This window comes from Epinephelus fuscoguttatus, linkage group LG20 (genome assembly GCF_011397635.1).
Source record: "Epinephelus fuscoguttatus linkage group LG20, E.fuscoguttatus.final_Chr_v1".
NCBI lineage: Eukaryota > Metazoa > Chordata > Actinopteri > Perciformes > Serranidae > Epinephelus > Epinephelus fuscoguttatus.
In genome coordinates, this window is record NC_064771.1 from 24,018,034 (window position 1) to 24,045,069 (window position 27,036).

Consider the following 27,036-nt stretch of genomic DNA (forward strand, 5'->3'; position numbering starts at 1 on the left):
AAGGGTCACAAAAATTCAAATCTGATGACAAGCTAAACAGTAGGCACGTGTATAAAGAGCTCAGACAGTGCATACTGATTCCAAGGCTGCACAACCATTAAAATGTACTATTTAATTTTCAGAACAGAATTTTTTCTGCTTCTCTATTTAAACACATAGACCTTTGTGGATTATATGTGTATGATTTTATTCATGTGAACGCAGAAGTAGAAGTTAGAAAATCCACCCAACAACCACACTAAAATCTTACGACTTTTTACCCCATGGCTTAGGTGTTTTCTTTCATTAACATTAATGATTGTTTTTTTCAAGGAATACTTGAACCCTCAAATGACCATTTGTATGTAAATTACCCACCACTTGTTGTGCTGAATTCCTGAGAAAAGTCTTTTTAAAAGTCTGTTTACAAACTCTCACACAACTCCTACTGTATAATCTAAGTATCATCTATCCAGCCATATGCTCAGTACTTTCCAAACACATGCATTTTCGCTCAAACCTTACTATACAAAACTAAACTCAGAGAGAAGCTTATCTATGCTGTGCTGTCCATTGACAAAAATAGTAATTTTATGTCACTGAACACAGGAGCTGCTGGTCTACCACTGCCTCAATCTGTACGTTTGGTTGTGTCGGTGTGTGAGTTCTGTATTTTAAAGGGTTAATTCAGATTCACCAAAGTCACACAGTAACAGAAACTAACTACAGATTGAGGCAGCGGTCGGCCAGCAGCTCCCATGTTTAGCAAGGTAAAATTACTGTTTTTGTCAATGGAGTTTGGCTATGAAGAGAACATGGGTAAGTTTCACTCTCGATTCTATTACCCTTCATAAAGGGCTGCCTGTTCTGGAAGTACTGACCATAAAAGTGGATAAATGAGACTTGGATAATACTGCACGACTTGTGTGAGAGTTTTTAAACAGATTTTTGATATAGTTTTGCTGTTGTTAAAGTCCTAACTCTTTGACAACAATTCATTGAGAATTTTCTCTGTTTTTGGATTCTACGTTCACCCAAGGCATGTGAGAAAAACAGGTTTTTGTTCATTAATTCAATTCAGAGCGAGTAATTGATATACAAATAATCATTTTGGGTGTATTTAGTCTTCTTTCGACTACCTAACTAAGTAAATAAGTAAGTAACTAACTAGAAACAATAGAAAATACAAATAAACAGGAATGATAAATTATCTCATTGCCCAAAGTGATATTATTGCTATGAAATAGGTATTAAATTCATATATTACAGACACACCGTTGCATCATAGATTCATTCAGAAAAAAACATTGAATACAGGCCCATCCTGGTACTTAAACTCATCACAGGACTTAACATGTTGTCTTGACAGTTTTCCAGATTCTTGCTGTTACATAAGAGTAAAGTTTAGCAGCTTCAAAGATCCCGTTCAACTTAAAGGATATTGTCCCTACAAGTTTATAAGTTCCATATGAGCTGGTGGACAAAACGTGGCCTCCGGTGCCGCGATGCCTACTGAGAGGAAACATTAAGAGAAACATCCACATGCCACAGGAGGTGATGTAAATCACCTTTATGTGGCGCATGTTGCTTTGATTTACCATCGCCATCATCAGCTCAAAAGAAACCCACTGTAGACCTTTAGGACACAGTGAGGCCTGTGCGGACCAATGTGCCTCACTAGAGACAGATTCCTCTCCCCGCCTGGTTTTCATAGCCGCGATCCTGCTGCCACGATCTGGAGTTCAAGACAAGCCCTGAGGTAGCGCAGCTGAACACTGCTCCCTGCACCATATCATTATCTCCTGTAAGTATAGTCTTGACGTGACACCAAAACAGAGTATGTATATCTGGCCTTTATTTATAGGAATCCCCCATTAAGAAGAAGATATACGAGTATAGGCTGTCTAATTAGAATCTAAACTTGTGAGGGACATTTTGCTAAATGGTAATTCTAGTGTAAGAAGTTACAAGTGGTTCTAATTTCAGGACTTAAATTGCACACAGTCAGTGGAGCTGTGGTCGTGGATTGTCTGCCATACAGAAGTCACTCAAACTTTATGTTTGTGAAACTCTGCGTACAACGAATTATTAATTCTTTATGCCTAAGAATGAATTCGGCATTTAATGTTAAACATAGCAATTGTACCTCCTGTTTAAACTCCAGGTGTAAGGAAGGAGAAAATGTCTTATTAGATCAAACAATATGATGATTTATAAGACAAATAAGCACCCTTTTCTTTCGTTTTAGTTTTAGATATGTTTCGTTGTGCCCTGGGTTTTAGCCTAATCTCAATAAAGTAATTTATTTGCGTACCCCACTGGCAGACTGTTCTTTCTATTAATGAAACAATATTTATCTGTCTATAGAAGATGATTTTGGTTTTGCAGTGTAGCCACCAGTCTGACATCACCAAATGCCAACGCCAAGGCAGCAGTGAGATACAAAACATGCAGGCAACAGGGTGAAGTGTTTACCATTACAGTCTGAGACTGGGTAATTTCACAATCACATCAGATTCTCTGTGCTCCCTCCCAGTGTGGTTCATGCGAAGGTCTATACAACCCATAAACTAAAAGGAAAAGCCTTGAGATTTTCACGGCAGGAAACAAATTGAATTGGTGAAATGAAGGAAAAGGCACCTGCTGCTACACATTAAAGCAGTAACACAAACAATCACTTGAATGGAGGGATGTGTCAGAGCGGTTTCACTGTGGTGCTCAAGTACAAATCTCCTGGGTTCCTCCGCTTGCTGTAGCCACGCTCGCTTGGCGGGGTTACAAATTGCACCCAACAGGAGCTATATGTATTTCTTATCTACTGCTGGAGGCGGTATGGAAATGAGCATGTTGAAGCACAGAATGGCCCAAGGTGACAGGTGAGTGACACATCCGCAGTCCGTCCATTGTTCTACCTAACTGTCTGTTCTGTCTCTTGGCCCAAAATTTCCAGGAGAGAGTCATCTCTTCATTTCTGTCTGCATGACACAGAATATTTCTGAAGAGGATTTTATTGAAGAAATACTTCATTAAAAATCTATGAAAATAGTCTTTCAAATACTCGCACCCTGTAGGTTTGAACAGTTTGTAGTTTGCTCCTTTGTGGCGGGCGGCAGCTGTACTCAGCTTGGATTCAAAACCGTTACAGTAGATTCCAATGGTGGCTGAGAACCATATGGCATAAACAAACAAACAAACAAAACCAAAATAAAAGCACAGTTGTCCACAGAAACTTTATAAAACAGAAATTTGCCTCTCAAAAAGCCTGGCTGGTTCCAATATATTCCCCAAAATATGAATAACAAAACAGCCGTTTGTTGTTAACACACTTAGCTGTTTCTAATTTGTGACCAATTTAAGCTAACGTCAATGTAGCTGCACAAAACAGCAAACCGTACCAGCAACATATGCTTTATGTTTGCTGTGTATTTAAGCATAGTTTGGTTTATAAAACACCTCTCTGTCGTCCCTCTGAATGTTCAAGATGTGTCTTATACCATTTAGCCAAAAACATACCAAAATATGACTAAATGAACAGGTTGATGCTACTGCAGTTATTTATACATGACCAGTGTAAGCTAACGTTGCTGCACAAAAGAGCAAACTACACTACTAACATATGCCATGTATTTAGGCATAGTTTGGTTCACAAAACATAATACCATTTAGCCAAAAATATACCAAAATATGACTAAATGGACACCTTCCATTTGTCGCTATTGCAGTTAGCTATTTGTGACCAATGTAAGCTAACGTAGCGGCACAAAACAGCAAACCATACTAGCAACATGCTGTATGTTTAGGCATAGTTTTTTTTTTGTTTTTTTTTTAAACATAATTTTATGGCCTCTCTGAATATTTAACATGTGTCTAATAATATTTTGCCAAAAATATAATAAAATATGACTAAACGGACAGCTTCCATTTGTCGCTAGCAGTTAGCTATTCGTGACCAATTTATGCTAACATAGTTGCAAGAGTGTGGAACAATTAATGACCAAACTATAAATATATTCTGACAGGGCACCTACAGTGGCAGATATTTTAATTGTGGAGGGCGGCCACAATAATGTTTTTAATGTTAGTTAATTATTATCATTTTAAATGGTCAATGGCAAAAGTAATTAGACATTCCTATTGATGAATTGTATGATAATGGCCAAATATTCTATTAAATGGTCGTATTTTCTAATTCTTGTTTGAATTAAATGTTTACATTTTTCAATTGGTTGCTTCATTTTTTTGGTCATTTTAACAATGTGCCAACCAACACCATACCATATGCCAACTGACTGCCTGATGGGGCTGGTTGGCACAAAACTACAACACAACTTAAGTTAGCAATCACCTAATTTTAGAAAATAATTGTGTACATCAAAACATATTTATCTATAGTTGAGACCTTTCCATTTCATTTGCCGCTGGTTATACTGTAACATTTTCTAACATAAATTATATCAGAGAAATATGGCCGAGAGTGGAAAGTGTGCAAACCAACCCTGGTCTCCCCTATACACATGAGCTTTTTTGGTGGAATATTCTCTTTTAATATACATTTAACATAAGAAAGAATTAAGGATTCTTTGAGCTACAAGTTATATATTTACCTCTTTTGAAAGTTTAGTGTAAATTTGTCTCATTAGATCAAATTACCTTGATGCATTTTTGCCAAAATCTTACTTCCTTTACAGTATACGTTTCAAAACAGATGTATAAATAGTCTAAGAAAAAAAAAGAGAGTCTGTTTTCAAATGCCATGGGATACTAATTATTCAATTAATCAAAAGCCCCTAGGCATTTAAGTCGGGGAATTAAGGGCTTTGTAACTGTATTTCTCTATAACCACTGATTGCTTTGTGGTTTGAGGACGTTATTGCTCTCCTTTCTATGTTCCACTGTGCCGATTTCATGAGCCACAGCACAAACTGTAACTGAAGTCACTGAAAGGTGATTGAATCTCAGTAGTTTCTACGGGGTGAAATGCTTTTTATTTTCCAGTGACCTCAGTGAAGATCAGGCAGCCAAACATTAGCTCCCTCGTCGTAACCCTGAGGGAGTTATGGAAAGAGCCAATGCAGCATTTGTTTTAGCGGCCCTTTTTTTTTACTGTCCTTGAACCTTTGAGTACAGCATTGCAGAGGGGGGTCGACTTACCGTTAGGCATCCCATCAGGCTTTGCTCGAAGGGGCGCTGGAAGGCTCGGGGGTCGCCACACCAGTCCAGCAACTCGGTCGCCGCTGTTTGGAAATTTGCTGGGTTTTGTAAGTGCTGGAGGGGACAAAAGGGAAAAATTGGGAATATGTTAGAGTCCAGGAACATTTAAAGGTCACTGAGAAAACAGACCAGAGATTATATCTATAGTAGAATACACATTTATTTATCTATTTGTGAATAATAGTATAGTAGAGCTTTGATTCTAAATCAAACTGGGCCCAACCTAAGGAACCTTGGTTGGGGCTTGGCTGTAATATTCCCCCAGGCCTGCACTGCATGGGGTTCACGCTAATTTCCCTATTTCTATATAAATTAATGAATGCCTAAGTTTCACTTTGACTGCACCTCATGCTTTATGGCTGCATCTCCTCAGCCTCTGCTGCTGGTGCTCTGAATAACAAAATGCTTTATTCTAACAGCACCTTGAGTGTGGCCTGGTGCTCAGAATCACTATGTACGAATGCGCCAGGTGTTACAAATGTCTGTTATTGTACTGAAAAGACTTAACTTGACTTTAGCTTGTAAATATAGTTTCTTTACAGAAGAAAGTCAGCTCTTTTTGGGGTTTGGGTCCAAAACTGGTGCTGGTGTTCAGGCTTTGACAGAAACTATGCAGGTTCATTAAAGGTTGGGCCTTATTTCTTTAGGCCTGATCAAAGCTCTACATTATATTAAGAAAAGATGACAAGGCGCTGGATAATTGGGTTGGTTTTACTCTATTCGTAAAACCAAATTTAATCCTCCAAAAACAGATACCCCCAAACAACCTAAAACATTTCATTACTTGGGTTGTGTGCATGATACTTTTAAATAAAACCGAAACAAATCATGTATAAAATTGCAAGATACATAAAACTGAGGTATGACAGGATAAAAAAATATGAGCAAAACTTGTTTACATATTGTTCCTACCCTTCTTAAATTAAAGTTGTAACATGGTGATTTCGTAATTATGTATTACACACTAATACTAACACTGCATAAAGAACGCTGCTCCATTTAACAATTAAGTTTTTACATCTGCTGTTAAAAATCGATTCTGAATATCTGACTTCTAAATCTAAATCAAAAAGATATAGATCCTAAAGAAACATATTTGGATGTGGCTGGACTTTGTTTGCTGCCTCCCTGAACCCCAGATAAGAGATGTAAAATGGACGGCTGGATTGTGAGAGAGAAGATCGCCTGTCACCAAAACAAAGGCCACGCCAATAAAATGCTGAATAATTAAACGCACTCAGAGTGGCCTTAAAGACGACAGCAATTGTGTGACCACATCCCCTAAAATTGATCATATTGCACTGTAGATTACTTGTGCTGTCGGTTTAAAGTATTAATGCGCAAGGCTGAAGGGGTATGTCCCCATTAGATCCATACGTCCACCTCACTCTCCCCAGGTTTCCATAGCGCTGCCTCACCACTTGAGTGCAATAAATCTCCCTGTATGGCTGCATGAATAGCCGACGAAGCCCTTATTTCACCAGCCGGCCCTGAGCTGTGCTGTGACTTTATCTGACAACAGGCTCCTTGACCTACAGGTACCCCTTTATGGCATTCATTCCCCAACTGGAGCCAGCAGCCCACTCAGTAACCCTGTTGTCCGTCTTGCTGTAGAGCAGCAAAGGAAACTGAAAAATGGACCTCACTGGGTCGCCACATTGGACTCGCTGTTGGTCACTTCTTCTCTAAAAGCTTTCACACCTCAATATGAATCACTTTATACATAGAAGAGCAGACACACCACTTCCACTCTGCAGTAATCTTTTGCCTTTGGACAAATAATGCGCACAAGCCTTTGTAGTGCACTTGTACAAACCAGGAACAAATGGACTCCCACTCCATGGCATCAAAGGTAAATAGAGAGGTTTGCCAGCTTTAAGTGAATGGGTGCTTTGATTTCACTGTCAGACAGAGAAGGAGAAGAGGAAGTGACAGCTGTACAGTGCTGTGCTTTTTTCTTGTTTGCTCTTTAGGGGGCAGCAGAGGTCAGGATTTGATAAGGTAGCTTTCATATCAATTTACAAAGCTGCCGTTTGACAAGGGCCGGATGAAACCAGTCTTGTTTATTTTATGTTCTGTCCGAGACTATTCACGCTCGCCCGACATGTCTTTGTTTCGGGAGGCTGGGAGGAGACATGGTGGGGCTGCTGAGCATGTAAATTCTACTAGTGGATAAAGTCTCCTGGAGTAACACACACATCCACAGATGCTAAATTTAGATGAGTCTGGAAGCTAGACAACACATGCAATCAGCGCACCAAGGATGGAAAGGGGGAGGAGGGAGAATATGTAGAGGGAAGGGGAGGAGAGGAGAGGGGGGGACACACACCACCAACACTTGGGCTTGAAGTGATTACTGTTCTTTGCACTCAGAACAATTGGTCCCACCAGTGTGGCTGTCACATGGAGAGCTTGGCACTGCCACGCCACAGATGTTCCCCCTACTCCGGCCAAAACCCACCAATCAAACCTAAACTAGTGGCCAAGAGACCCCTCACTCCCCCCTATCCTCGTCCCCTGGGTGAGAATGATCCTCCAACATTTACACTCCAGTAAAAGCTCGGCTCAGTTCGAGGGAAACAAAGACGGACCGGCGCTCGCAGTGTCCTGAGAATACAGCTTTCTTCAGATACAATCATCCTCTGTAGTCACGTCTGGAAACGACTTGATCTGCACATCTGCAGCTAAACTGAATGTGACAGCGCACACGAACTGGCAAAGACTCCCTTCCCTTTCAAAATCACAGCTTTTGGTTATGCTGCTGTTGTTATTCAGCGACGCCCCAGAGCACTGAAAACATATTAATGGAGACAATTAACCCTGGAAAGAACACAGTGGCAGACAATAACAGCTGCATAGCCAGTGCAGCAGCGAGAGTACAGAGAGGGGCTGTCTTCCAGTTTATCTTGAAATATTGACGCTTACAGTTTGAGGAAGTGCTCCTGCGGCGAGAGGAGAGTTCATAGTTTCCGCCAAACCCCTGTACGAATCACTGAGTGGAGAGGCTGACAGCAAACTGGCTTCCCCACAGTGAGAGGAAAAATACAGCCTCTGAAATAGATACCAGCAGTATCACGCAGCCCATCTTCCCCAAAGTGTTCACAACGGTGCAATTCTGGGACGCGAGAGGAAAACAAACTGCCACCGAGAAACTGTGTGTTTGGTGGTGAAATCAGATAACTGTTTTTGTGTATCTTTTTTTAAAACATCCTCGTCTGTTTGGAGGTTAAACAAGCCAACATATTTATTCACCTGCTGTTTAAAATTATAGATATGTTCCCTTAAGGTATTTAGCACCACCTGCACACATCACACGGAAACAAACATAATCAGTATTGTTTGCATTTACCAAATGTTCATGTAAAAAGTATCAGGGCTGCAAATTACAGCTCAGTATCGATTCATCTGCTGATTCTTTTTGTTGATTGATCAATTAAGCTTTTAACTGTACAAAAACAGTGAAAATTGGCCATCAAATATTCTGACTAAGGTAACATCTTAAAGATACTCACATTAAAGGAGCAGTAAAGGGGGATTAAGGGGGATTTAGTGGCATCTAGTGATGAGGATTGCAGATTGCAACCAGCTGAAACTTCTCCCGGTTAGAATTCCTGCATTGTTTAATGTTAAGGAAGTTTACACCAGGAGCCAAATGGTCTTGAGATGTCTTGTCTTCTCCAAAACAAACACAACCAGGTGATATAAGGACTGAATAAAGCAGTTTCAAGTTTTAATTCAGTGTTTCTCTCTCGTGTTTAGCATGTCGGAAACAGGCCGCTAGCCCAACACTTGCTATGTGTCCTCACCTTTTTTCTCTGATAACTTAAGACCCATAAGACGTTCAGGAGGTTTTTAACGTGAGCTGAATTATCAGCAGAGGTCTCGTCCTCTCCAAAACAAACACAACCAGGTGATTTAAAACACTGGATAAAGCAGTTTCATGTTACAATTCAGCATTTCTTCTACACTGTCTAGCATGTGGGAGACGGTTGCTAGCCTAGCACCTGCTAATATGTGCTCACCTTTTATTCTATGACCCTGACGTTCAGGAGGTTTTTAACGTGAGCCGAACTATCCACAGAGGTCTCTTCCTTACCAAAACAAACAGACCCAGTGATTTAAACCGGTTAAAACACTGAATAAATCAGTTTCATGTTTAAAAAAATCTGTGTTTTTCCGATGCTCCTGTTGCAGAAGGGCTGCTAACTACGGTGGCTGATACCAAATCGCGAATGGCCCTATCTTGAGTCACTGTTTGGTAAGTCTTTTCCAGGCTACTGTAGAAACATGGTGGTGCAACATGGCAATCTCCGTAGACGAGAACCTGCTCCCTTTGTAGGTATAACGGGCTCATTCTAAGGTAATGAAAACACAACAAATTATTTTCAGGCAATTAAACACTAAGGAAAACACACTTCTTAATTCAATTTCTGCCAACACATCCCCCTAAATCCTACACACTGGACCTTTAAATCACACAGGGGTTAGGTGTCAGTCTGTTACCATTAACGTCAAACAACGCAGAACGAGACATCTGATGGATTTTTATAAATTTTAAAGTACCACAATTAGTGTGCTGAGGTGAAAAATAACCATGCTTTCACAGTTTGGTGAAGTTATTGTTTATAAATCACATTATTGCAATTTCACAACAGGACGGTAATTTAAAAATTACCACCGTAATGATTTCTGATTTAACTTTCAACCCGTGATTCAATCAGGCTGACAGATTCCAATTTCCTCTACTTTATCATCACGCTCAGCAGTAATTTATCATTTGAGCAACAAAAATCAATTTGTTCCCCTGTCCGCTGCACTGGCTGGGAGTATTCAGACAGACATGTCACATCTTCCAGAAAACAACAACACAATGGAGGAGGCTTCATTTATATTCCTGCTTCTCGTCCGTGTTGCCTCCGAGATGCCAAATTTCAGCGTGTGCACACTTTCAATTAAAGCAAACAGCTGGATTGGTTTACAATATTTCCTTAATTATTTTAATGGCTTGGATATTGGACAATGGGGAGCAGGGGGAGAAGATAGTGAGTTAATTGTTCTGATCTCCCCTGATGATCATCTTTGTGTGCGGGGAGGAGAATAGACGGCCGGCTGAATGGGCTCACTGCTAGTCTAATTGGCAGGACATAAATGGTATTTATTATGCGGGCCTTCCAAACCCTGATTGTCTGCGGCACAAAGCTGCCTCTATTAGCAGGGTGCTGGCTCTTACTGGTTGGTTTGAAATGACCCGGCGCTTAACCATTTATTAGATGGACTGGAGGCCTCCTTGTATGCCATGGATCTCTCTAATTGGCATGTTTACCCATGTGCTGCTTCCCCGGACGCTAACATTGGGACGTGTTTGTTTAAATTTTTGCCTCGTGGGGGTTAATACATTTAACCCCCCGTAACATTTGAATTGTTTTGTGTTAGATTGATGCAAATCCCTTTTCCTGTTCTGTCAACTTCCTTTACAGAATAATTCATTAGCTATTAGTTATACAGTGCATTAATAGAATCCAATTTCACCTCCCATACGACTAAAGAAGGAGGAGGTATTGAATATTTAATATCCTGCTGTGAAGAAGGAACCCAGACTGGAGACAGAGAGTGTTTACCTCTCTCTACCTTATTACTTAAGGACATCAAAGCTTGGCTCTACACATAGGGGCTTCCCTCTGTTTGCTCCCTAAACACTCGCCCCGTCTTGCTATCTGCCTCACCTTGTCTCTTTCTCAGTAATAGCCGGGAACTCCCTGCCGAGGGTAAAACAATTTGCCACGTCCACACTTGTGTTTAAGTGCGAGCCCCATGCATTGTCCCAAAGGCCGTCTGATGCACTTTTTCAGGAGGTGGACCTCTGCACGGAGCCCAGAAACAAAACGGGGCCGTCAGTTAAGAAAAGAGATCAAAGGGGGAGAGCCCTGTAGCCCGGGGTTACGCAAGTATGTCTGCCTAATTCTGCCAGAGATTCGTCCCGCAGTAAACGATGGGGAGAGGGGAACAAAAGGACTCGCTGGGAGTCAGCGGTGGTGGAGGAAGAAAAAAAGGGTGATGATGGGGGAGGGAGGGGGAGCCTCCACTCTTTGACCCCAGTCAGTAACCTGAGTCACACCACAGTCCTGATAGTGAGGCTGAACAGATTAGTCACTTCATTGTGGCCAAACAGGAAGTCTGGGGTGCAGTCTGGACATGACTGTGAGTGTGTGCACAGGCACAAACTAAGGAGAGGAAACCCAGTGTGTAGCTTCCTACTTTCCTACTGGCCAAACATATAAAGAAATCTCACAATATGGAGATAAAACATCTTTTCATATAAGTTGCACTGGTGAAAACTCCACAAGTGCCACAAGTAATGTCGATTTGTGTCAACTAGGGGGGGACTAACCAAGAAAAACCTTAGTAAGGGAGGCAGGTGAGATGCGCTTGAAGGGTTGTAATTTAAAGGAATACTTCACCCCCCACATGACTATTTGTATATCAATTACTCACCTCGCTGCTCAGTGCAGCCCAAACAGACAGCCCTTTCCAATGGGGAACTAAACTGAAAGCAAAACTTACATATGCTCTCTTTAAAGCCAGACTCCACTGACAAAAAACTTCTTTTGTTTGTATTATCTTTTGTTTGTATTATTGTGTGACTTCGGTGTTTTTAACGGTTCATTCGAATTCCCGAAAGTCACAAGATAACATAAACAAACTAACTGATCGAGGCAGCCGTAGACCAGCAGCTCCTGTGTTCAGCGAGGTAAAATTACTGTTTTTATCAATGGAGTCTGGCTTTGAGGACTAGCCTAGATAAGTTTCACTTATAAATAAATGAGATTTGGATTATACTGCACGAGCTGTGTGACAATTTGTAAATGAATGATTTGATATAGTTTTGCTGTCGTTAAATGTGGTCGCTAAGAACTTCAATTGATGAGGAATGTTTGTCTTTGTAGATTTAGAATCGACAGTTGTTGTTAATGGTGGAAGAAGTAACATCCAATGCACCGTCATGGCACTGCATTTACACTGGCAGTCAAGTTTATGCTGCCACACCGCTCACAACAAAACTACACTGACAAAAGCCCCATCTCGACTAAGCATTCACCTGTAGCCTTCTGATTCTCCTTGATAGGAAGTTACTGCCGTCACTACCTGCTGTGCTTGTCCTTGTGGGGAGTGACAAGGTCACAGCCCATACGTCAAAAATCTGTGCATAATCTATGTCTGTACAAAAATACGTCCAACAGCTGACTGAAATAAAGTGAAAGTAGCAATGCCACAGTGTACTTTAACACCAGGGTGCGGAAAGAAAGAGCTGCAATTGAGTATTGAAGTAAAAGTACCTATATTTTTAGACTTGTGTGGGCACCTGTAGGCTGTATTTTTAATATTGTATACAGTCCAGGTGGATCTGAGTCCTACTATTGCTTCATACTTCAACTTATACCAATACTCTGTGAAGGGAAAACTTTTGTTGGTCTTGCTTTGAGAATTTTTATACCCTTAGACCACATGGAAGATCAAATTTTCCTCTTTAGTTTCAGACAAGTCTTTACAATCTCTCATCTAAAAACTCTTCAAAATGTAAAAATACATGCTGTTTTTAGAAATCCTGAAAAGGTTATATTTATATGTGTCGTTTTGTCTCATGTTTTCGATGTAAAACCTGAATGTGCAAAGTAACAAACAACTACAGCCACCAGATTACTGTAATCTAGGAACATTTCCCTCTTAAATATGTAGGAGCATGCAAATAAAGTTTCAGGATTTTTGATATTGTACATGTTCCAAGTAGATCTGAATATGACTGTTGCCACATGCTTCAACTCACACCAGCATGTCATAGTGTCATTGTCAAGGAGGACCTTTCTTTGTTTGATCTGAGTGTGCAAAGTAACAAAGAGAGCTATCAGATGGATGCAATTTAAGAACATTTCCAGCTGAAATTTGTGGATGTAGGAATATGAAGAACGTACATGTGTATGTTTTAGGTAGATCTATGTCTATCGCCTTATACTTCTACTTACACTAATATGTCATAGTGTCACCATCAAGGAAAACCTTTTTTGTGTTGTTCTGATAATTTTCAGAGGATATCTCTTGCTAAAACTCTTCAGAGAGCAACAGCTGCTTTTCAGAAATCCTTAGAAGTTGTTACTTTTGTCAGTTTCTGTCATGTTTTCAATACAACACATAACTGTGCAAAGTAACAAAGAACTACAGCCAACAGATTAGTTTAATTTCGGTACATTTACCCATGAAATATGTAAATGTAGGCGTACAAGTACAAAATTTCCCAAAATGCTGAAAGGTACTTCAAGATTTAACTTAACTACGACATTTATATCAATGTACTTGGTTACTTCCCACTTGGGTCAAACGTTTGACCATTGACCTCATGTAATGTAAATCAGACGGCTGACACACACTCTCACCTGTTTGATACACTGCAGACGGTCATTGGTCTGCTGTATGTGTCTGTCCATCGACGGAATCGAGTTCATGTTGATTGTCCCTCTTCGGCCTCTACCTGCCAGCCATTAAACTGGAGCGTTCTGCAACAGAAACACAGACACGTGTCAAAGCTCGCCTCTTCCCAGGGAAGCTGCCAATCCCATCACCACCAGGATATTACAGTTTAGTGTGTCCACATGTGCGTATGTGTGTGTGTGTGTGTGTGTTGTGCTGTGAGCTGAGCGGGGAGATATTGATTTGGCAGGTGACAAGCACCTCAGAGAGCCCAAAGGATGACATTCCTCTCAGCTCCTGTGACACCCTTAACAAGCCCCGGCAGTTGCCCCCGAACGCTGCCATACACCTTCGGAGAGGACACACCGGATGGCTCAGAGAGGATGTCTGACCATGTTTAAAGCACCTCGGGGCGAAAATGAACAGAGGAGGAAGGACACACACATACACACACACACAGATATTTCTGAGCCGGCCTCAGAAAACTGCATGAAACCCTTCCATCCCGGCCTGTGAGAACATTAACTTGGCATGTGGTTCTCTGTTTACATTACTTAGCCATTATGTAATCTTTGGTTAACAATTATCTGTACCCTGGGCCCAGACATGCTCTACATTTCATTTCTCCCTCCCCCCCCACCCCCTCCCACCGCTCTCCAGCTACATAAGAGTTCCTCTAACAAAACCCCTTACAGCGCACTATTGATTTTGGAGCAGCAGCTTATGGAAAACCTCTTTCTCTCCTTTTTTTTTTTTTTTCCACGGAATAATTTTTCACGGAAGGCAAACAATGGTGCTGTGATCTGACATGCTACATAACATTATCACAAGTTAAAAAGTATTACAAGCTGCATTAAAGGTTATCAATTCCGCCCGAGGGGGGTTTGATTTAATGTTGCATTCGACATCAAGTAAATATCAGGGTGTTGGCTATAACTCATGGCGACCTGCAGCTTCACGTGGAGAGGTGAGTGAATTAACAAGCATGTGTATGGGTGGTGCTGGAGAGCTCCATCTTCACCTCCATCTCCCCCCTCCTTCACTCCTCCTTTATCTCCTCCTGTCTCCATCTTTCCTTCTTGCTGCTGCGGGGACGTCTCTTCCTGCGGCGCATCATCTCTCACTCAAACACTCGCCCCCCCATCACTCAGACCCCTCCCACCCCCCCCCCCACCCCAACGCCATCTTTCTCCATTACCATCACACACTGAGAAATTTCACTGCACAAAGTGCCGGTGAGATGAGGAAGAGGGAGAGAGCGAGGAAGAGAGGAGGCAGCATGCTGCACCATACTGATAATGCTCACTTAGGGGTCTCTAGCTGGATTTAACGGTAGGGCTAGTAATCTACTCCACTAGACAGCTAAAGAGCTTTTATGCTACCTATTGGAGCTGCTCATGCCTGTACTTGAGAGGAGAGAAGGGCACACTAGTGCATTCCTCTCCATAAATTAGAAAGCTCATAAAAAAAAAGAGCGACATCGGAGGAGTTCTCCATTCCGACTCTCTTTGCAGATGGAAAGTAATTTGTTGACATTTTTGAAGTTGCACACAGACGGATATTTGAGACTCGTGGAAGGTATGAATGAAGGTATTTACACCAGGAAGTCAACAAACCTGATTAAATCAGCAACAATCAACAAATTCATTGACAATTGATTTATGGGTTTGAGAGGACGTTTGACATTTTTGAGAGGAGGGTGACTTTAGTTAAACCAAACACATGCTTTAAAGGCAAAATTTGCTGCTATATCAACCAAGAAAGCTGAGTTCACCTCTACGAAATCAGTTGTTCTTCCTGCATCCAGTGCCGTCATTTGATGTGACAGTGATGAAGTTGGAAGCAGGAAGAACTACTGGCTGGATTTCGCCACCAGGTAACCAGGTTTTCAAAAACAAAACTTCCATGTTCCGTTCACTAGCTAGATTTCACATCAACAAAAATGGCATCCCAACGTACGAGCGCAGAGGATGTTATGGATGAAGATATGATAAGGAAAAACGTGACAATTCTCTGATTCAAACTTCTTAAATGTGAATATTTCCTTGTTTCTTCACTCCTCTATCACCTCTACCACCTCTATCTACCTGCATGAGTCTAGTACTACCAAGGGACCTCTTGTGATTTACAAACTACTCCTACAAGTCTGTGCTTCGCATGGCCTTTGCACGGAATAAGCACAGGCTGTATTTTACTGGAATATCCTGACATTATTCCCCAGATATGATGCGCACAGTCATTTGCAGCTCCACTCAACACAACACAGAGACACCACACAGCAGTACCAGCAGTAATGTACACTGTTACCCTCAATTCTACCTATAAATGTGGGTTAAAACAACAGAATCGAATCTGCCACTGCCACACAACGTACGACATCCACCTCGAGATTTTGCTCCTCTGTTGAATTTGAGCTTTCTTTTTCTGCAAATAAGTCCACATGCTGTAGTAAGATGAGGCTCCTGCACCCCAAAATGCTGTGAAACTTTTATAAATTTATAAATGCCAATGCAGCTTTCATAATTCTCGACCAGAAAACAGGCTGAAAAATGGCACAGAGAAAACAAAAAACCTAAATATGACCCCAAATCACAGAGATGCTGATTCGTGCAGGACTTATCACATAACGTCTGTGTTTGGCAAAATATTGTAGATAACTTGTGGTGGAATTGGAACTTGACAAATTACAGACATGGCAGATTTGCATGGGATTAAAATCTGAGACAACCTCCACAATTATTACAAATTACCAGGTAATAATAACAATAATAGTCCAGTGCACAAAGGGCTTAAGACAGTCAACTGAATATCTTTGGGTTGTGGACAAAACAAGACATTTAGCACGTCATTAGGACATTTTCCACCATTCTCTGACTCTTTACAGACCAAACAATAAATCGATTCATCAAGAAAATAATCAACAGTTTAATTAACAATGGAAATGATCATTATTTGCAGCCCTAACCCTGACTTCATATATTTTTTATCCTGATTCCAAGAGACTATCTGGGTAAAAAGGCACAAAACAAAAGTAAAATAACAAATAAAAGACATTAAATACATAAATTCAAACTGTATCAGCACCACCACTGCCAGCATATGAATAACAACTCCTCTGTTTTCTCACTGAAGGCATCCTAAATGTCACATGGGAGAACAAGCATCACTCTAAGCTGATATATGTTCACACTTCCTTTACATCCCTCTGGTGTCTGCTGCTGTAACCCTCAGTCCCCTCTCCGTGCCAGCTGACACTGAGCTGCACCTCGTCGAGAGGCGGCCCCGAACCACCGTGCCCCTCAGCCGCCAGCAGGTGTCTCCCTGGCCCTTCAAAGGCCTGGCTAGTGGCACAAAGAAGGCGGAGCGGTGTTGCTTTAAGCCTTTACAAGCTCTACAAATCCTCAGCTGCTGCTTCCTAACAGGGCCCACTCAGCCCGGCACTGCCTGTCTGACCTTGTGGTTATTGATGAGCGAGTCGACCTGCTCTCTCCGTCTCTCTTCCCTCCTGCCCTTCCCTTCTCTCCGCTCTCCCTCTCCCTCTTTTTTTCTCTCTCAATGTCATCCCTCTTACCTCCAACAGTGAGTTAAAATGAGGGGAAAGAAAGAGGCTGGGCTGCCATTCACCACCCCTGCTTTTTTCCTGTTAAACACACATTGTAATGATACTCCTGACCTCCCCGCACTCTGAAGCCTGGGTTCTCTTATTTACATCTATTTTCCTCCCAAGATCATTATAAAAAGTAGAGATGACAGTGTTGGGGAGTAATTTAATTTTCAGATATGCACTTGTTCTAATTAAACGCTATTCCTTTGTTATATCTTTAATGACTAACAAGAGCCAAATTAAAGATTAAAGCCGTGATGCTGTGGAGATATGACAACAGATGCAATTATAAGCCTTCCCCCTATTTACAGGCCTTTTTTTCCTAGATGTTATCATTTATTATTTTCTCCGCGCCATCACCTAATGTGAACTTATTTGCAGTGATTCAGCTAGTTAACCCAGAAATCCCGCCGCCAATCGGTGCCGATACATGAGCTTAATTTGCTAAATTGCGCGGCAGGCGTTACACAACAAGTTGAGAGCAGTGGATTCCTGCACAACAAAAGACACATGGGGGACGGCGAGTGGGAGGGGAGGAGGGAGACCCGCTTTCCTTCCCTATTCAAGGGGGAGCTAAAATATATGTATTGAGTGGGAGCTGTAATAAAACGAAACGGGTGAGGAGATGCAGGCTGGGAACAAATATGAAAGGCAGTGGAGGATGGCGGCAAGGTGATGGAGCACCACCGGAGGATTGGATGAAATTATCTCTTTATAATCAGGGGGCTTCTGCATGGCTGCCTCCTCCATTGCCCAGTGACAGATGAGGCCTACCTCTTCAAATGGGCTTTTCACAGTGCTATCAGCCCACCTCTAGGGTAAAACAATGTTTTTCTTCCCCCCTGTACCACCACTTTAAAAAGCTTTGTTTCCACACGGCACCCCGCAGAGGACAGGACCGTCTCCCGTCAGGCAGGGTCCGTGTTTGTCTCATTACGTGATCATGTTACATAAGTGTACCTTGAAAAGGGCTGCGGATTTAATTTGATGACAAAACTGTGCCACGGCGGGGACTGGAAGACGGTGACGCTAAACAATGTTGAATGAAGACACTAAAGCAGAACATTATCTCCGGTAAGTAAGAGGGATTGGTTTTTGAACTGTCACAATCTAAACATTATTCCAGACACCCAAAACCCAGCCCTGAATCTTCAAAGAGAGTTTCTAGCCTGTTAATGTAACGTAGACGAGTTGTGCGCCTCTGCTCTGCAGGATGAAAACAGTCTGAGGGGGAGAGGAGTAGACAATGATTAGCTTTATCCCACCATCACAGCAGAACAAATGGATCACGAACCCTCGCCGCTTTACACAGTCTCTCAGCTGAGCTGTCAAGGCACAGGGAAGTGGTAAACAGATTTAATTTATTCATATAAATGGCTTGTGAACCAAAACAGTCAGGCTACTCTGGGGCCGGGCACAGTGCTGCTTAAAGGATATTTCCACTTTATTACTACTTGGGTCTTATTCATGTAGTTTTGGACATTGGTTGTGATAATACTGTGCTGAGAACATGGTGCTACAACAACGTCCAACAGGGCGAGACATGAAACAGGTTGCAAACAAGTCAACAGGTTAGCCAGATTATCTAAAATACTTTATTTGGAGGTAAACCAACTGTGAATGCTCCTGAAATATGGGTAATATCACCTGAATGTGTTCTCAGATATCTGTAATGAGCTGCAAACACTATGAAATATGATCCAAATCTAAACATCCCATTCAGACATGTTTTACATGCATGTAATATTAAAATTCTCTGCTCAAAATGACCATTTCGGCCTCTATAATTATACAAATATTTTCTTTTCGAGTTAAATTGCTGGACATATAGGTATATGTCTCGGTGTGTATGTGCTGTAGGTTCAAGTTTCCACATCACACCTGTGTTAGCTACATACTGAACCAGGATTAACTTCCAAAATAGCTGTGATGTCACAAAATCATCTCGTACATACACACAGCCAACATTCAACAGTGAGCTCGGCACATTTTGAAGAGGAGGGTGACTTTCATTAAATCAAATGTACGCTTTGAAGCGAAAATTTGCCACTAAATTGACCAAGAATCCGCAAAATCGGTTGTTCTTCCTGCATCCTGCGCTGTCATTTTATATGACATTGACGTAGTTGGAAGCAGGAAGAACTACTGGCCTCCAGGTAGCCAGGTGGGCGTGCTCGATATGCCACTCAAAAATGTTCAACAACAACAAAAATGGCATTCCAAATTATTAGTCGGGAGGTTGTTATGGATGAAGATTCAATCTAGAGTATACGCAGGGCAAAACAATAAGGATTACCTGATTGAGAGAGGCAAATAAAATGCAGCATCTGGCTAAATCTAGCACCTTACTTGTCCAGTTGGATAAGTGGTAAAAAAGAACACATAGTTTTTTCTAAGGCTGATGATGGAAGTAGCTCAGGAGTTAGCCATCTCGCTTCTCTTCTGCTGAAAGGCGCACATGTGCAGTACTGACTGAACACAATGTTTTTTTGGGTGGCGTTAGAGGATCTTGGCAAACTATGTATGTGCAGTTTGCCGCAAGTTTGGCGATAAGATGGATTAAACAGGGTCAATTAATTCAGGTCTTTATTGTTATTTGATAATCATGAATGAAATAATCTGGGGTAAAACTGACTCAGGCAAGTAGCTTTCTGACCCAGTTACCCAACAAGGCAAGTGAAAAACCTGATCCAGAGCAAACACCAACTGGCGATGCCTTTGCTCAGACTGTCCTCCATTGCCAACAAAAACGAAATCGTTCTGCTGCAGTAAATTTCAGGCTGGGCAGTTTTTGCTGGATGTTGTCGCCAACGCTAACCCTGAGGGAGTGTGTATGTTACTATGCATGGAAGTTTTCCTCCTCACTTGGACAGAGGTGCTCTGGAGACCTTCTTCAGGATCCTGAAGATAAACTGAAGAAGACAAACAAGACTAACAGGGCCAAGAGGGCAGATAACCAATGAGTGAGTACTGCTGGTTCAGACTGCAGAGCATCTGTGTTTATATTTTGTTTCCTGCAGAAGTAAAGGTAAACCTCGATCTGGCCAAAAAAGCAGGCTTGCGTGCAATGCATTCTGGTACACGTAGGCACTGCTGGCACGGCCCTGCAAGCAGGAAGTTACTGCTTCAACCAACAACATTGACCCTCAACACTGATTGGACATCAACATAAAAAATGGTGAATTTTCCCTTTAAGAAAGACACAGGTGCAGTGTTTGAATTAAGACAAATTTCCCGCCTCAAGAGGGACTCGGCCGAAGAATCATACGCAGGCAGAGAGTCGGAGGGTAGCTACAGGAGTAGCAAGACAACAAGCAGCGCTGGCCACCATCCCGACCACATACACACACACAAACATACACATATCTTCTCACCTTCCCTTGAGTGCTGGACCGGCATCATGATACCATAACAACACCCTCAGTCACTCCTAATGTGCTTTACAACAACACTACAGGCAGGGTGTTACACCTCCGCAGAGCTGTGTGAAACACCCCCCTCAACCAACACACACACACACACACACACACACACATAGACACACACCTCACTAATCGAAAGCTCAAAGTACTGCTGACACTATTAAAACGGAACAAGGTGGCCTGAGCGGAGAAATCAGCATCACTCTCGCACCTCATGGGTACACGTTGAGACGCGCTGCTCAAGGTGATCGCATCCCCGCGTGTCGTCTATTGTAGGTGAATTAGGCAATAAAGGGCTAATCTGCGCCATCATTGACTAGGGCTCGGCTGTTTGCAGCACTTGCTTAAGGGCGATAAAGATGAGGGAGGAGGAGGAGGGGAGGAGGAAGCATCTCTTCACCCTCATGATTTTAATGAGCTTTGATTCCGAGATATGTCTTGTTTTCTTCAGACTGTCGGCCGAGGCCGAAGTGAAAGCTCCCCTTTAATTATCTCAACATTGTAGAGACGCCGTTTTCTCGCTCTGAGGGAGGGGTGTTTAGTTTGGAGAGGGCAGCTCTAGGACTCCAGGTGTCTGCCTGGTTCTCCGCCTGGTAAGTGGCCAGGCAGGCAGCGAGGACAAAGCTGTGTTTGTTTGACGGGAGGAAAAAGCAGAGAGGATGGAAATGTGTACGAATCGGCGCCGCTTCCATTGTTGCTTTACAGAATGTGCCATAATCCTCGGCAGGCTCCATCCAGAGCTGGCACGGAGGATAATATGAGCTGCCTCCTGCCTGTCCCACCTCCCTGCTCTACCTCCCCTCCCCTCAGCCCTTCTCCATCACCTCCTCCTCCCTTCCCCCATTTCTCTGCTGCACACATATGGACACACAGCCACTCGAGTGCACACACACACACACACACACACTCTCACACCTCCCCACATGGCTCCTTAACAGGCTTGGGAATGGATTTCTTTTATTTAATGTGGTTTGGTCTGCAGCTCCAGCGGCAACCGTGAGCAAGGGTGGGCTCGCAGTTGTGCCACTCACTCACACACACATACACAAACACACGTATACACACACACACACACTCAATCCAAGGAGCCCTGCTGCGTTTGTCGCTGTTCACTGATCTCTCCCTCTTCCCCTCTGTCTTTCTCCATCTCCCATTCTCCCTCTAACTCACTCCGCTCCCTCTCCCTCTCACGCAGACCCACATTCACTCCCTCCCTCCTTCCCTCTCTCCCTCCCTGCCCTCTCACTTTTTTTTCATGACAGCTCACATAAGCAAGCCTCCTGGATTCCTGCGGGAGCCCCACGTTCAGTACACAGAGATTGTTCAGCCATCAGGCACATCTGCAGCGTGATTAGAAAAGCAAAGGGAGCATGGTGGTGGGGGCAGGAGGGTGGGGTGGTTGGAGGCCCCCACCATCGCTGCTGCTACAGCCCCCCCCCCCCCCAGCACCAGCAGAAGAAGAAAACACAGGGTTGGGGATCATAGAGGGGCCTAAGCAATATCTCCTCTCTAACCAAGTGTAACGTTTCACCAAGTCTCAGAGGCCGATGGCCGCCTGTGATAAAAAAAAAAAAAAAAAGGGACAAAGGCAGATGGGGGCCGGTCTCTCTTCACCACCAGGCACCCACCCACCCACCCTCCAACTAGCCTGGCTACCATAGCAAGCAAAGGGAGACAAGACACATCCCAAACATGAGGAGCATCTCAGTGGTTTCTCCCTCTCCTCCAAACAGCTACTCTTTTAATTTCCTTCCACCCTTACGCTAATAGCAGGGGAGGGCAGTGAGTGAGTGTGTGTGTGTGTGTGTGTGTGGGGTCAATTCCCCTGGGGCGCTGGAGGCAGCACAGATGAGCCACATGACTGCGTGTCGCCTCCAAAGAGCCCCACTGAAAGCAGAGTGGCATGGAGCTAGCAGCTAGCCTCGCGCTCTCTGGTGCTCCATCAGCCCCGCCGCTCTCTGCCAAGCTCCCCTCTCTCTGCTCCGCAATCCTCCAGGAATTTTGGAGGCATGTGATGATGATGATGAAACCAGCGAGCAGTGTAAACCTGCACTGACTGTTGCGATATATGAGGCGCGCTCGCACTCAATATCTCACAAAGAAAGCCGTCACTACTACCTCTCAGCCCCTCGAAACATTTTGTCTTAAAAATTGCCTTTGATTGTGAGCACAGAGGAAAAGTCAAAGAGGCATTTTATTTCCATTTCGGTGAGTGATATTGTTGCCGTGTAGGTGCTGACACTGCTTCAGACAACTTGTGAGTGAGTGTTTTTCTTTTACCCCCCCCCCCCCCCCCACCACCACCACCACCTTCCTTTCTCTGCTCTCTCTCTTTTTTCTTCCTCTTGCCAGTCTCCTGGTTTATTATGCATTCAGCTCATGTGTCCCTCCTGTGAGTGGCTGTTCATTTTCCACATACCACGCTTAATCCGGCCAGCTAAAACTTTGAAATAGCGGGAGCCGCAGACGCAGCCGCTACCCAGGAGGAGCCATTATGAGGTCTGGGAGAGAGAGACTGATAGCGCTGGGGGGAGGAGTGACAGGCGAGCTGCAAGATACATGGGAAGGAATTCAAAGAAGGCTGAGAGCAGAACACGAGGGTGTGCGCGTTTGTGTGTTCGCTGCCTTGCAAGTGTGTACGGGCAGTGATGATAACACAGAGGCAGTTGTGTGTATGTGTGTGTGTTTGTGTTCCATGGGGTTACTGGTGTGGTCAGGGGGATGGAGGACCTCTTCGTCTCCATTGTGCCGGTGACCTTTGGCCTTTTGTGACTTTGAGTGAATGGGAGGAGAGAGACGCAGAGAGTGAGAGGGAGAGATTTTAAATAGTGCATGAGCTCAACCTGCCAGACACTGATGGACAGCAGCAACATGAGCTTTCTCTGTTTCACCAAAGATGCCTGTGAGGACATACCATCAAACTGCCAGCACTCATAACGACCCCCCTAACATCTCTATTTTAAAATTTCATGACCTCTATCTTGTCTTAGAACCATTATCTATTAATCTAGCCATTATCCTTTTGATTGATCCATTAATTGTTGCCTTTAAAACAGATACTTTAAAGCAAGATTATATAACTTTTAAAGACGGAAATAACTTTAATACCATTTGCTGCTGCTGTATTTGCACTTGGTCCGGTATGACCAGTAGCCTATGGTGGCTAATGTTAGCAAACTTTAGCTTGAGCTCAGCTGGCTAACTTGATGACTCCACTGCTAGACTGTGCTTTGGTGTTCACATGATCAGGTGATTGTCAATTGTGACCACTGTTAAGCAAAAAAGTCTTAGTTTAAATGAATGATGGATTACAAAAATTGGGGATACATGTACTTACATTTGAGTGTTTGCCGATACAGAGTACCAATCTGAGTACTTAATACTCCTCAGGGGGAGACTGGCTTGGATTGGTGGAGATTAAGTAAGAAAACAGGGACTTGAAAAGACTATGCATGTTGAATTCTAGCTAGCTTGAATTCTAGTGACGCACATACTCATAGAACTGGGGTTATATCCAGCTAAGTAGTTACTATTTCATGATTTACAACTGACAGTGGCTGATCATCAAGGGCAATGTACTGGGTAGGAGCTTCGGTTATTTTCCCTGCCCGTGGGTTGTCTCTGGACATTTTTCACTAGCTTCTCTAGCATTTGCTGCAGTGTTGGTTGTTGCCATTTCCTGCTAGCATAGGTAAACGCCTTTTACTCTGTGTCACATTAGTACTTTAGATGTTTTATCAAATTGCTTGTCTTGAATGAGCTCCTCTTGACAATTTAGCTGTCTATCACTCAGCTGACAAGAGGCTAACCTCATGCTGCTGTAAAGCGGTATCAGATGCCGCTGTACCGAAGTTGTTCTACGTAAGCTGCTTCCACATATGCACTGCAAATTATCTAGACATTACCAGGAGGAGCTGTATTTGAGAATGCAAAAGACATTTAACAGACGATATCCTGGCTGCTTCCTGGTATGAAGTCCGTGTAATGTCTGCCTGAGCGCTTGTGAGAATAGAGCAGGTAGCTGTCCCGAGAATTCACAGCAAGCACGTTGGCGTGTTGATGACGTTACTACCATGTATTTCCGCAAAACCAGAAGAAAACAAACATCAGAGGGTGGAGAATAAGGGTCGTTAACACAAAGGCAGCAATGAAAATGTCTAACTGGAGAGATGGTGAGATTCCGGAACTTCTGTCGGTAAGGGACGACACCGAAATTGTCAGACAAAACCAAGGGATGGCAAGAGACCCAGCATAAACTGCTGCTTATGACAAAATTACGAACTGGCTACGAACTGTGGTGTAATCCACATCATGTCCTACCGCCTGCACACTCTACCCAGGCACCACCTTTTACCTCAACCAAACAGAGTATTTCCAGTAGGTGAGAACGCTTCAGACACAGAAAGTCTCCTGTTGCATTCTACGAAACTCCGCACAATGTCCAGACCTGATTCTGCGAACATTAGCTGGAGTTCACATGAGAAAACGACTTGTGATTACAAGTACACGAGCACAGTATTAGACCGATATACTGATATCAGTATTGGTGCATCCCTCATAAAACTAGGTGTCAGTTTTTCTGTTGATCATCAGTTGGCTTTCGACAGATTTCTATTCCATAGGGCCACAAGATCTACACTCTTAGAATCAACCTTTTCATGTCCGAACTTTCAAGGACCTGCATCCTCTCCTACACACCACAGACCTGCTTTAGGATCCTCTAACTGGCATGGCTCATAAAGCTATATTTTTTTTCTATCAGCAGATTGTTTGATAACCTTGCAGAGCGGACTGATCCTGTGTTAACAGCTTGCTCGTATCTGCAGCCATCGGCCCCTCCAGGGAGAAGCCTCTCATTCCGCAAATGTGCTCAATTAAAAAGAGCAGAGTGCTTAGAGAGGGGCAGCGAGGGGCCATTCCCTGCGCCTGTTTGATCTGGATTTCCTAATTGGTCAATGACAACACATTACCAGACGGGCAGACGCTTGATCCATGGAGAGGAGGCTTTTGACTGCAGCGGTTCGGCCTCTCTCACCTCCCCTTCCTCCCCCATACACCACCGTCCTACATGCCCCGTCCGTGACCAGGCGGAGTGTGTGTGTATGTGGGAGGGGGGTTGATTTAGAGGTTAGGTAGCACAGGCTGCCGCATATCTGTGTCACAAATCTTCCTCATGGAGCTGTGGGGGGGGCACACACGCACAAGTAGTGATGAATCCCATGCAACAGACCTCAACCTCCTCAGCCTCTGATCAGGTCCACACCTCGCTGCTCGCACTGCTCTAATTTGCCAGCGATCGCGGGCTGCCATGTTTTGATTGCTATTGTGTAAATGAATCGGGATGCGTCTCATCTCACGTGTGGCTGTGAAGAATGCCAATGTGTCTGGGGAGAAAAAGGAGAACCTCCAGGGGAGTAGATGTAACAGAGTCCTCAATCAAACAGTGAAGACATTTATTCAATATTTCTTTTTGTGCACATCTTAGCGGAGGCCTCTTGAATTATTTCTTTCAATGCATATCACTTCACCCATCCCACTGAGTGGTGCTCTTTGTGAAGTCAGTACAGCATTAAAAAAACTGAAGGTAAGCCAAAGAGCGTGGAAGTAGTCTCAGTGATGCGGATCACATGTTTGTAGAACAGTACGTCTCATTTTATATAATCTTACATCGGGCTAAAAATAGCATCAGATGAATATTGAATGCTAGGACAGAGGAGGCGTTATGCAATTCAAGACTTATGCTGTCAAATGGAGCGATAACAGCCTCGTCCCTTCACACACACACATATACACACAAAAACATCACATAATCTCTTTCACACAAGCTACAGAAAAGAAACAGCTTGCACAAATGCTTTATAGTGTGAGGAGTTGTTTATTTATACCATTATGTGCTATCAAAGGGTGCTTTAAGCTTATTTGAAAACCCAGACTGACATATCACTCCTTAAATAACGCAGTGGTGAGCTGGGGAGATTTATTTTGCCATGTCATTAGTGCAGTATTATAAATATTCAATATATGACTGTATGAAACCATGGACGGATTATGAGACAATGAGACCCTGGACATAGATATGCAAAAGGCCCCACCACCTCTCCTATAGCAGCAAGACACACAAACATAGTAGTGTGATGTCTCCTTGTGTTTGTTTTGAGTCTCTCTGTAGTTGTTTTGTGTCTCTTTGTGTCAGTTATGTTCATTTCTTTAATTATTTTGTCTTTGTAGTTCTTTTGCATGTCTTTGCATCTCTTTGTGGTAATTTCGAGTCTCTCTGAAGTTTGTTTTGTGTCTCTTTGCAGTTCCTTTAAATCTCTTTGTGGTCTTTAAGAGTATCTTTGTGGTAATGTTGTCTTTTTT

The 27,036-nt window shown here is 43.1% G+C and overlaps 1 protein-coding gene across 2 annotated transcripts in view; it reads right to left on the reverse strand.

Annotated features, from left to right (window-relative positions):
• LOC125881367 (zinc finger MIZ domain-containing protein 1-like) overlaps positions 1–27,036 on the reverse strand; it is a 163,193-nt gene that overhangs the window by 43,496 nt on the left and 92,661 nt on the right. For both annotated transcript variants that reach the window (XM_049564516.1, XM_049564515.1), the window contains exons 3-4: positions 13,617–13,736; positions 5,131–5,244 (exon numbers count right to left, since the gene is read on the reverse strand). In XM_049564516.1, coding sequence (XP_049420473.1) covers positions 5,131–5,244; positions 13,617–13,685 — 183 coding nt within the window. In that variant the 5' untranslated portion in view covers positions 13,686–13,736. The remainder of the gene's footprint in view (positions 1–5,130; positions 5,245–13,616; positions 13,737–27,036) is intronic.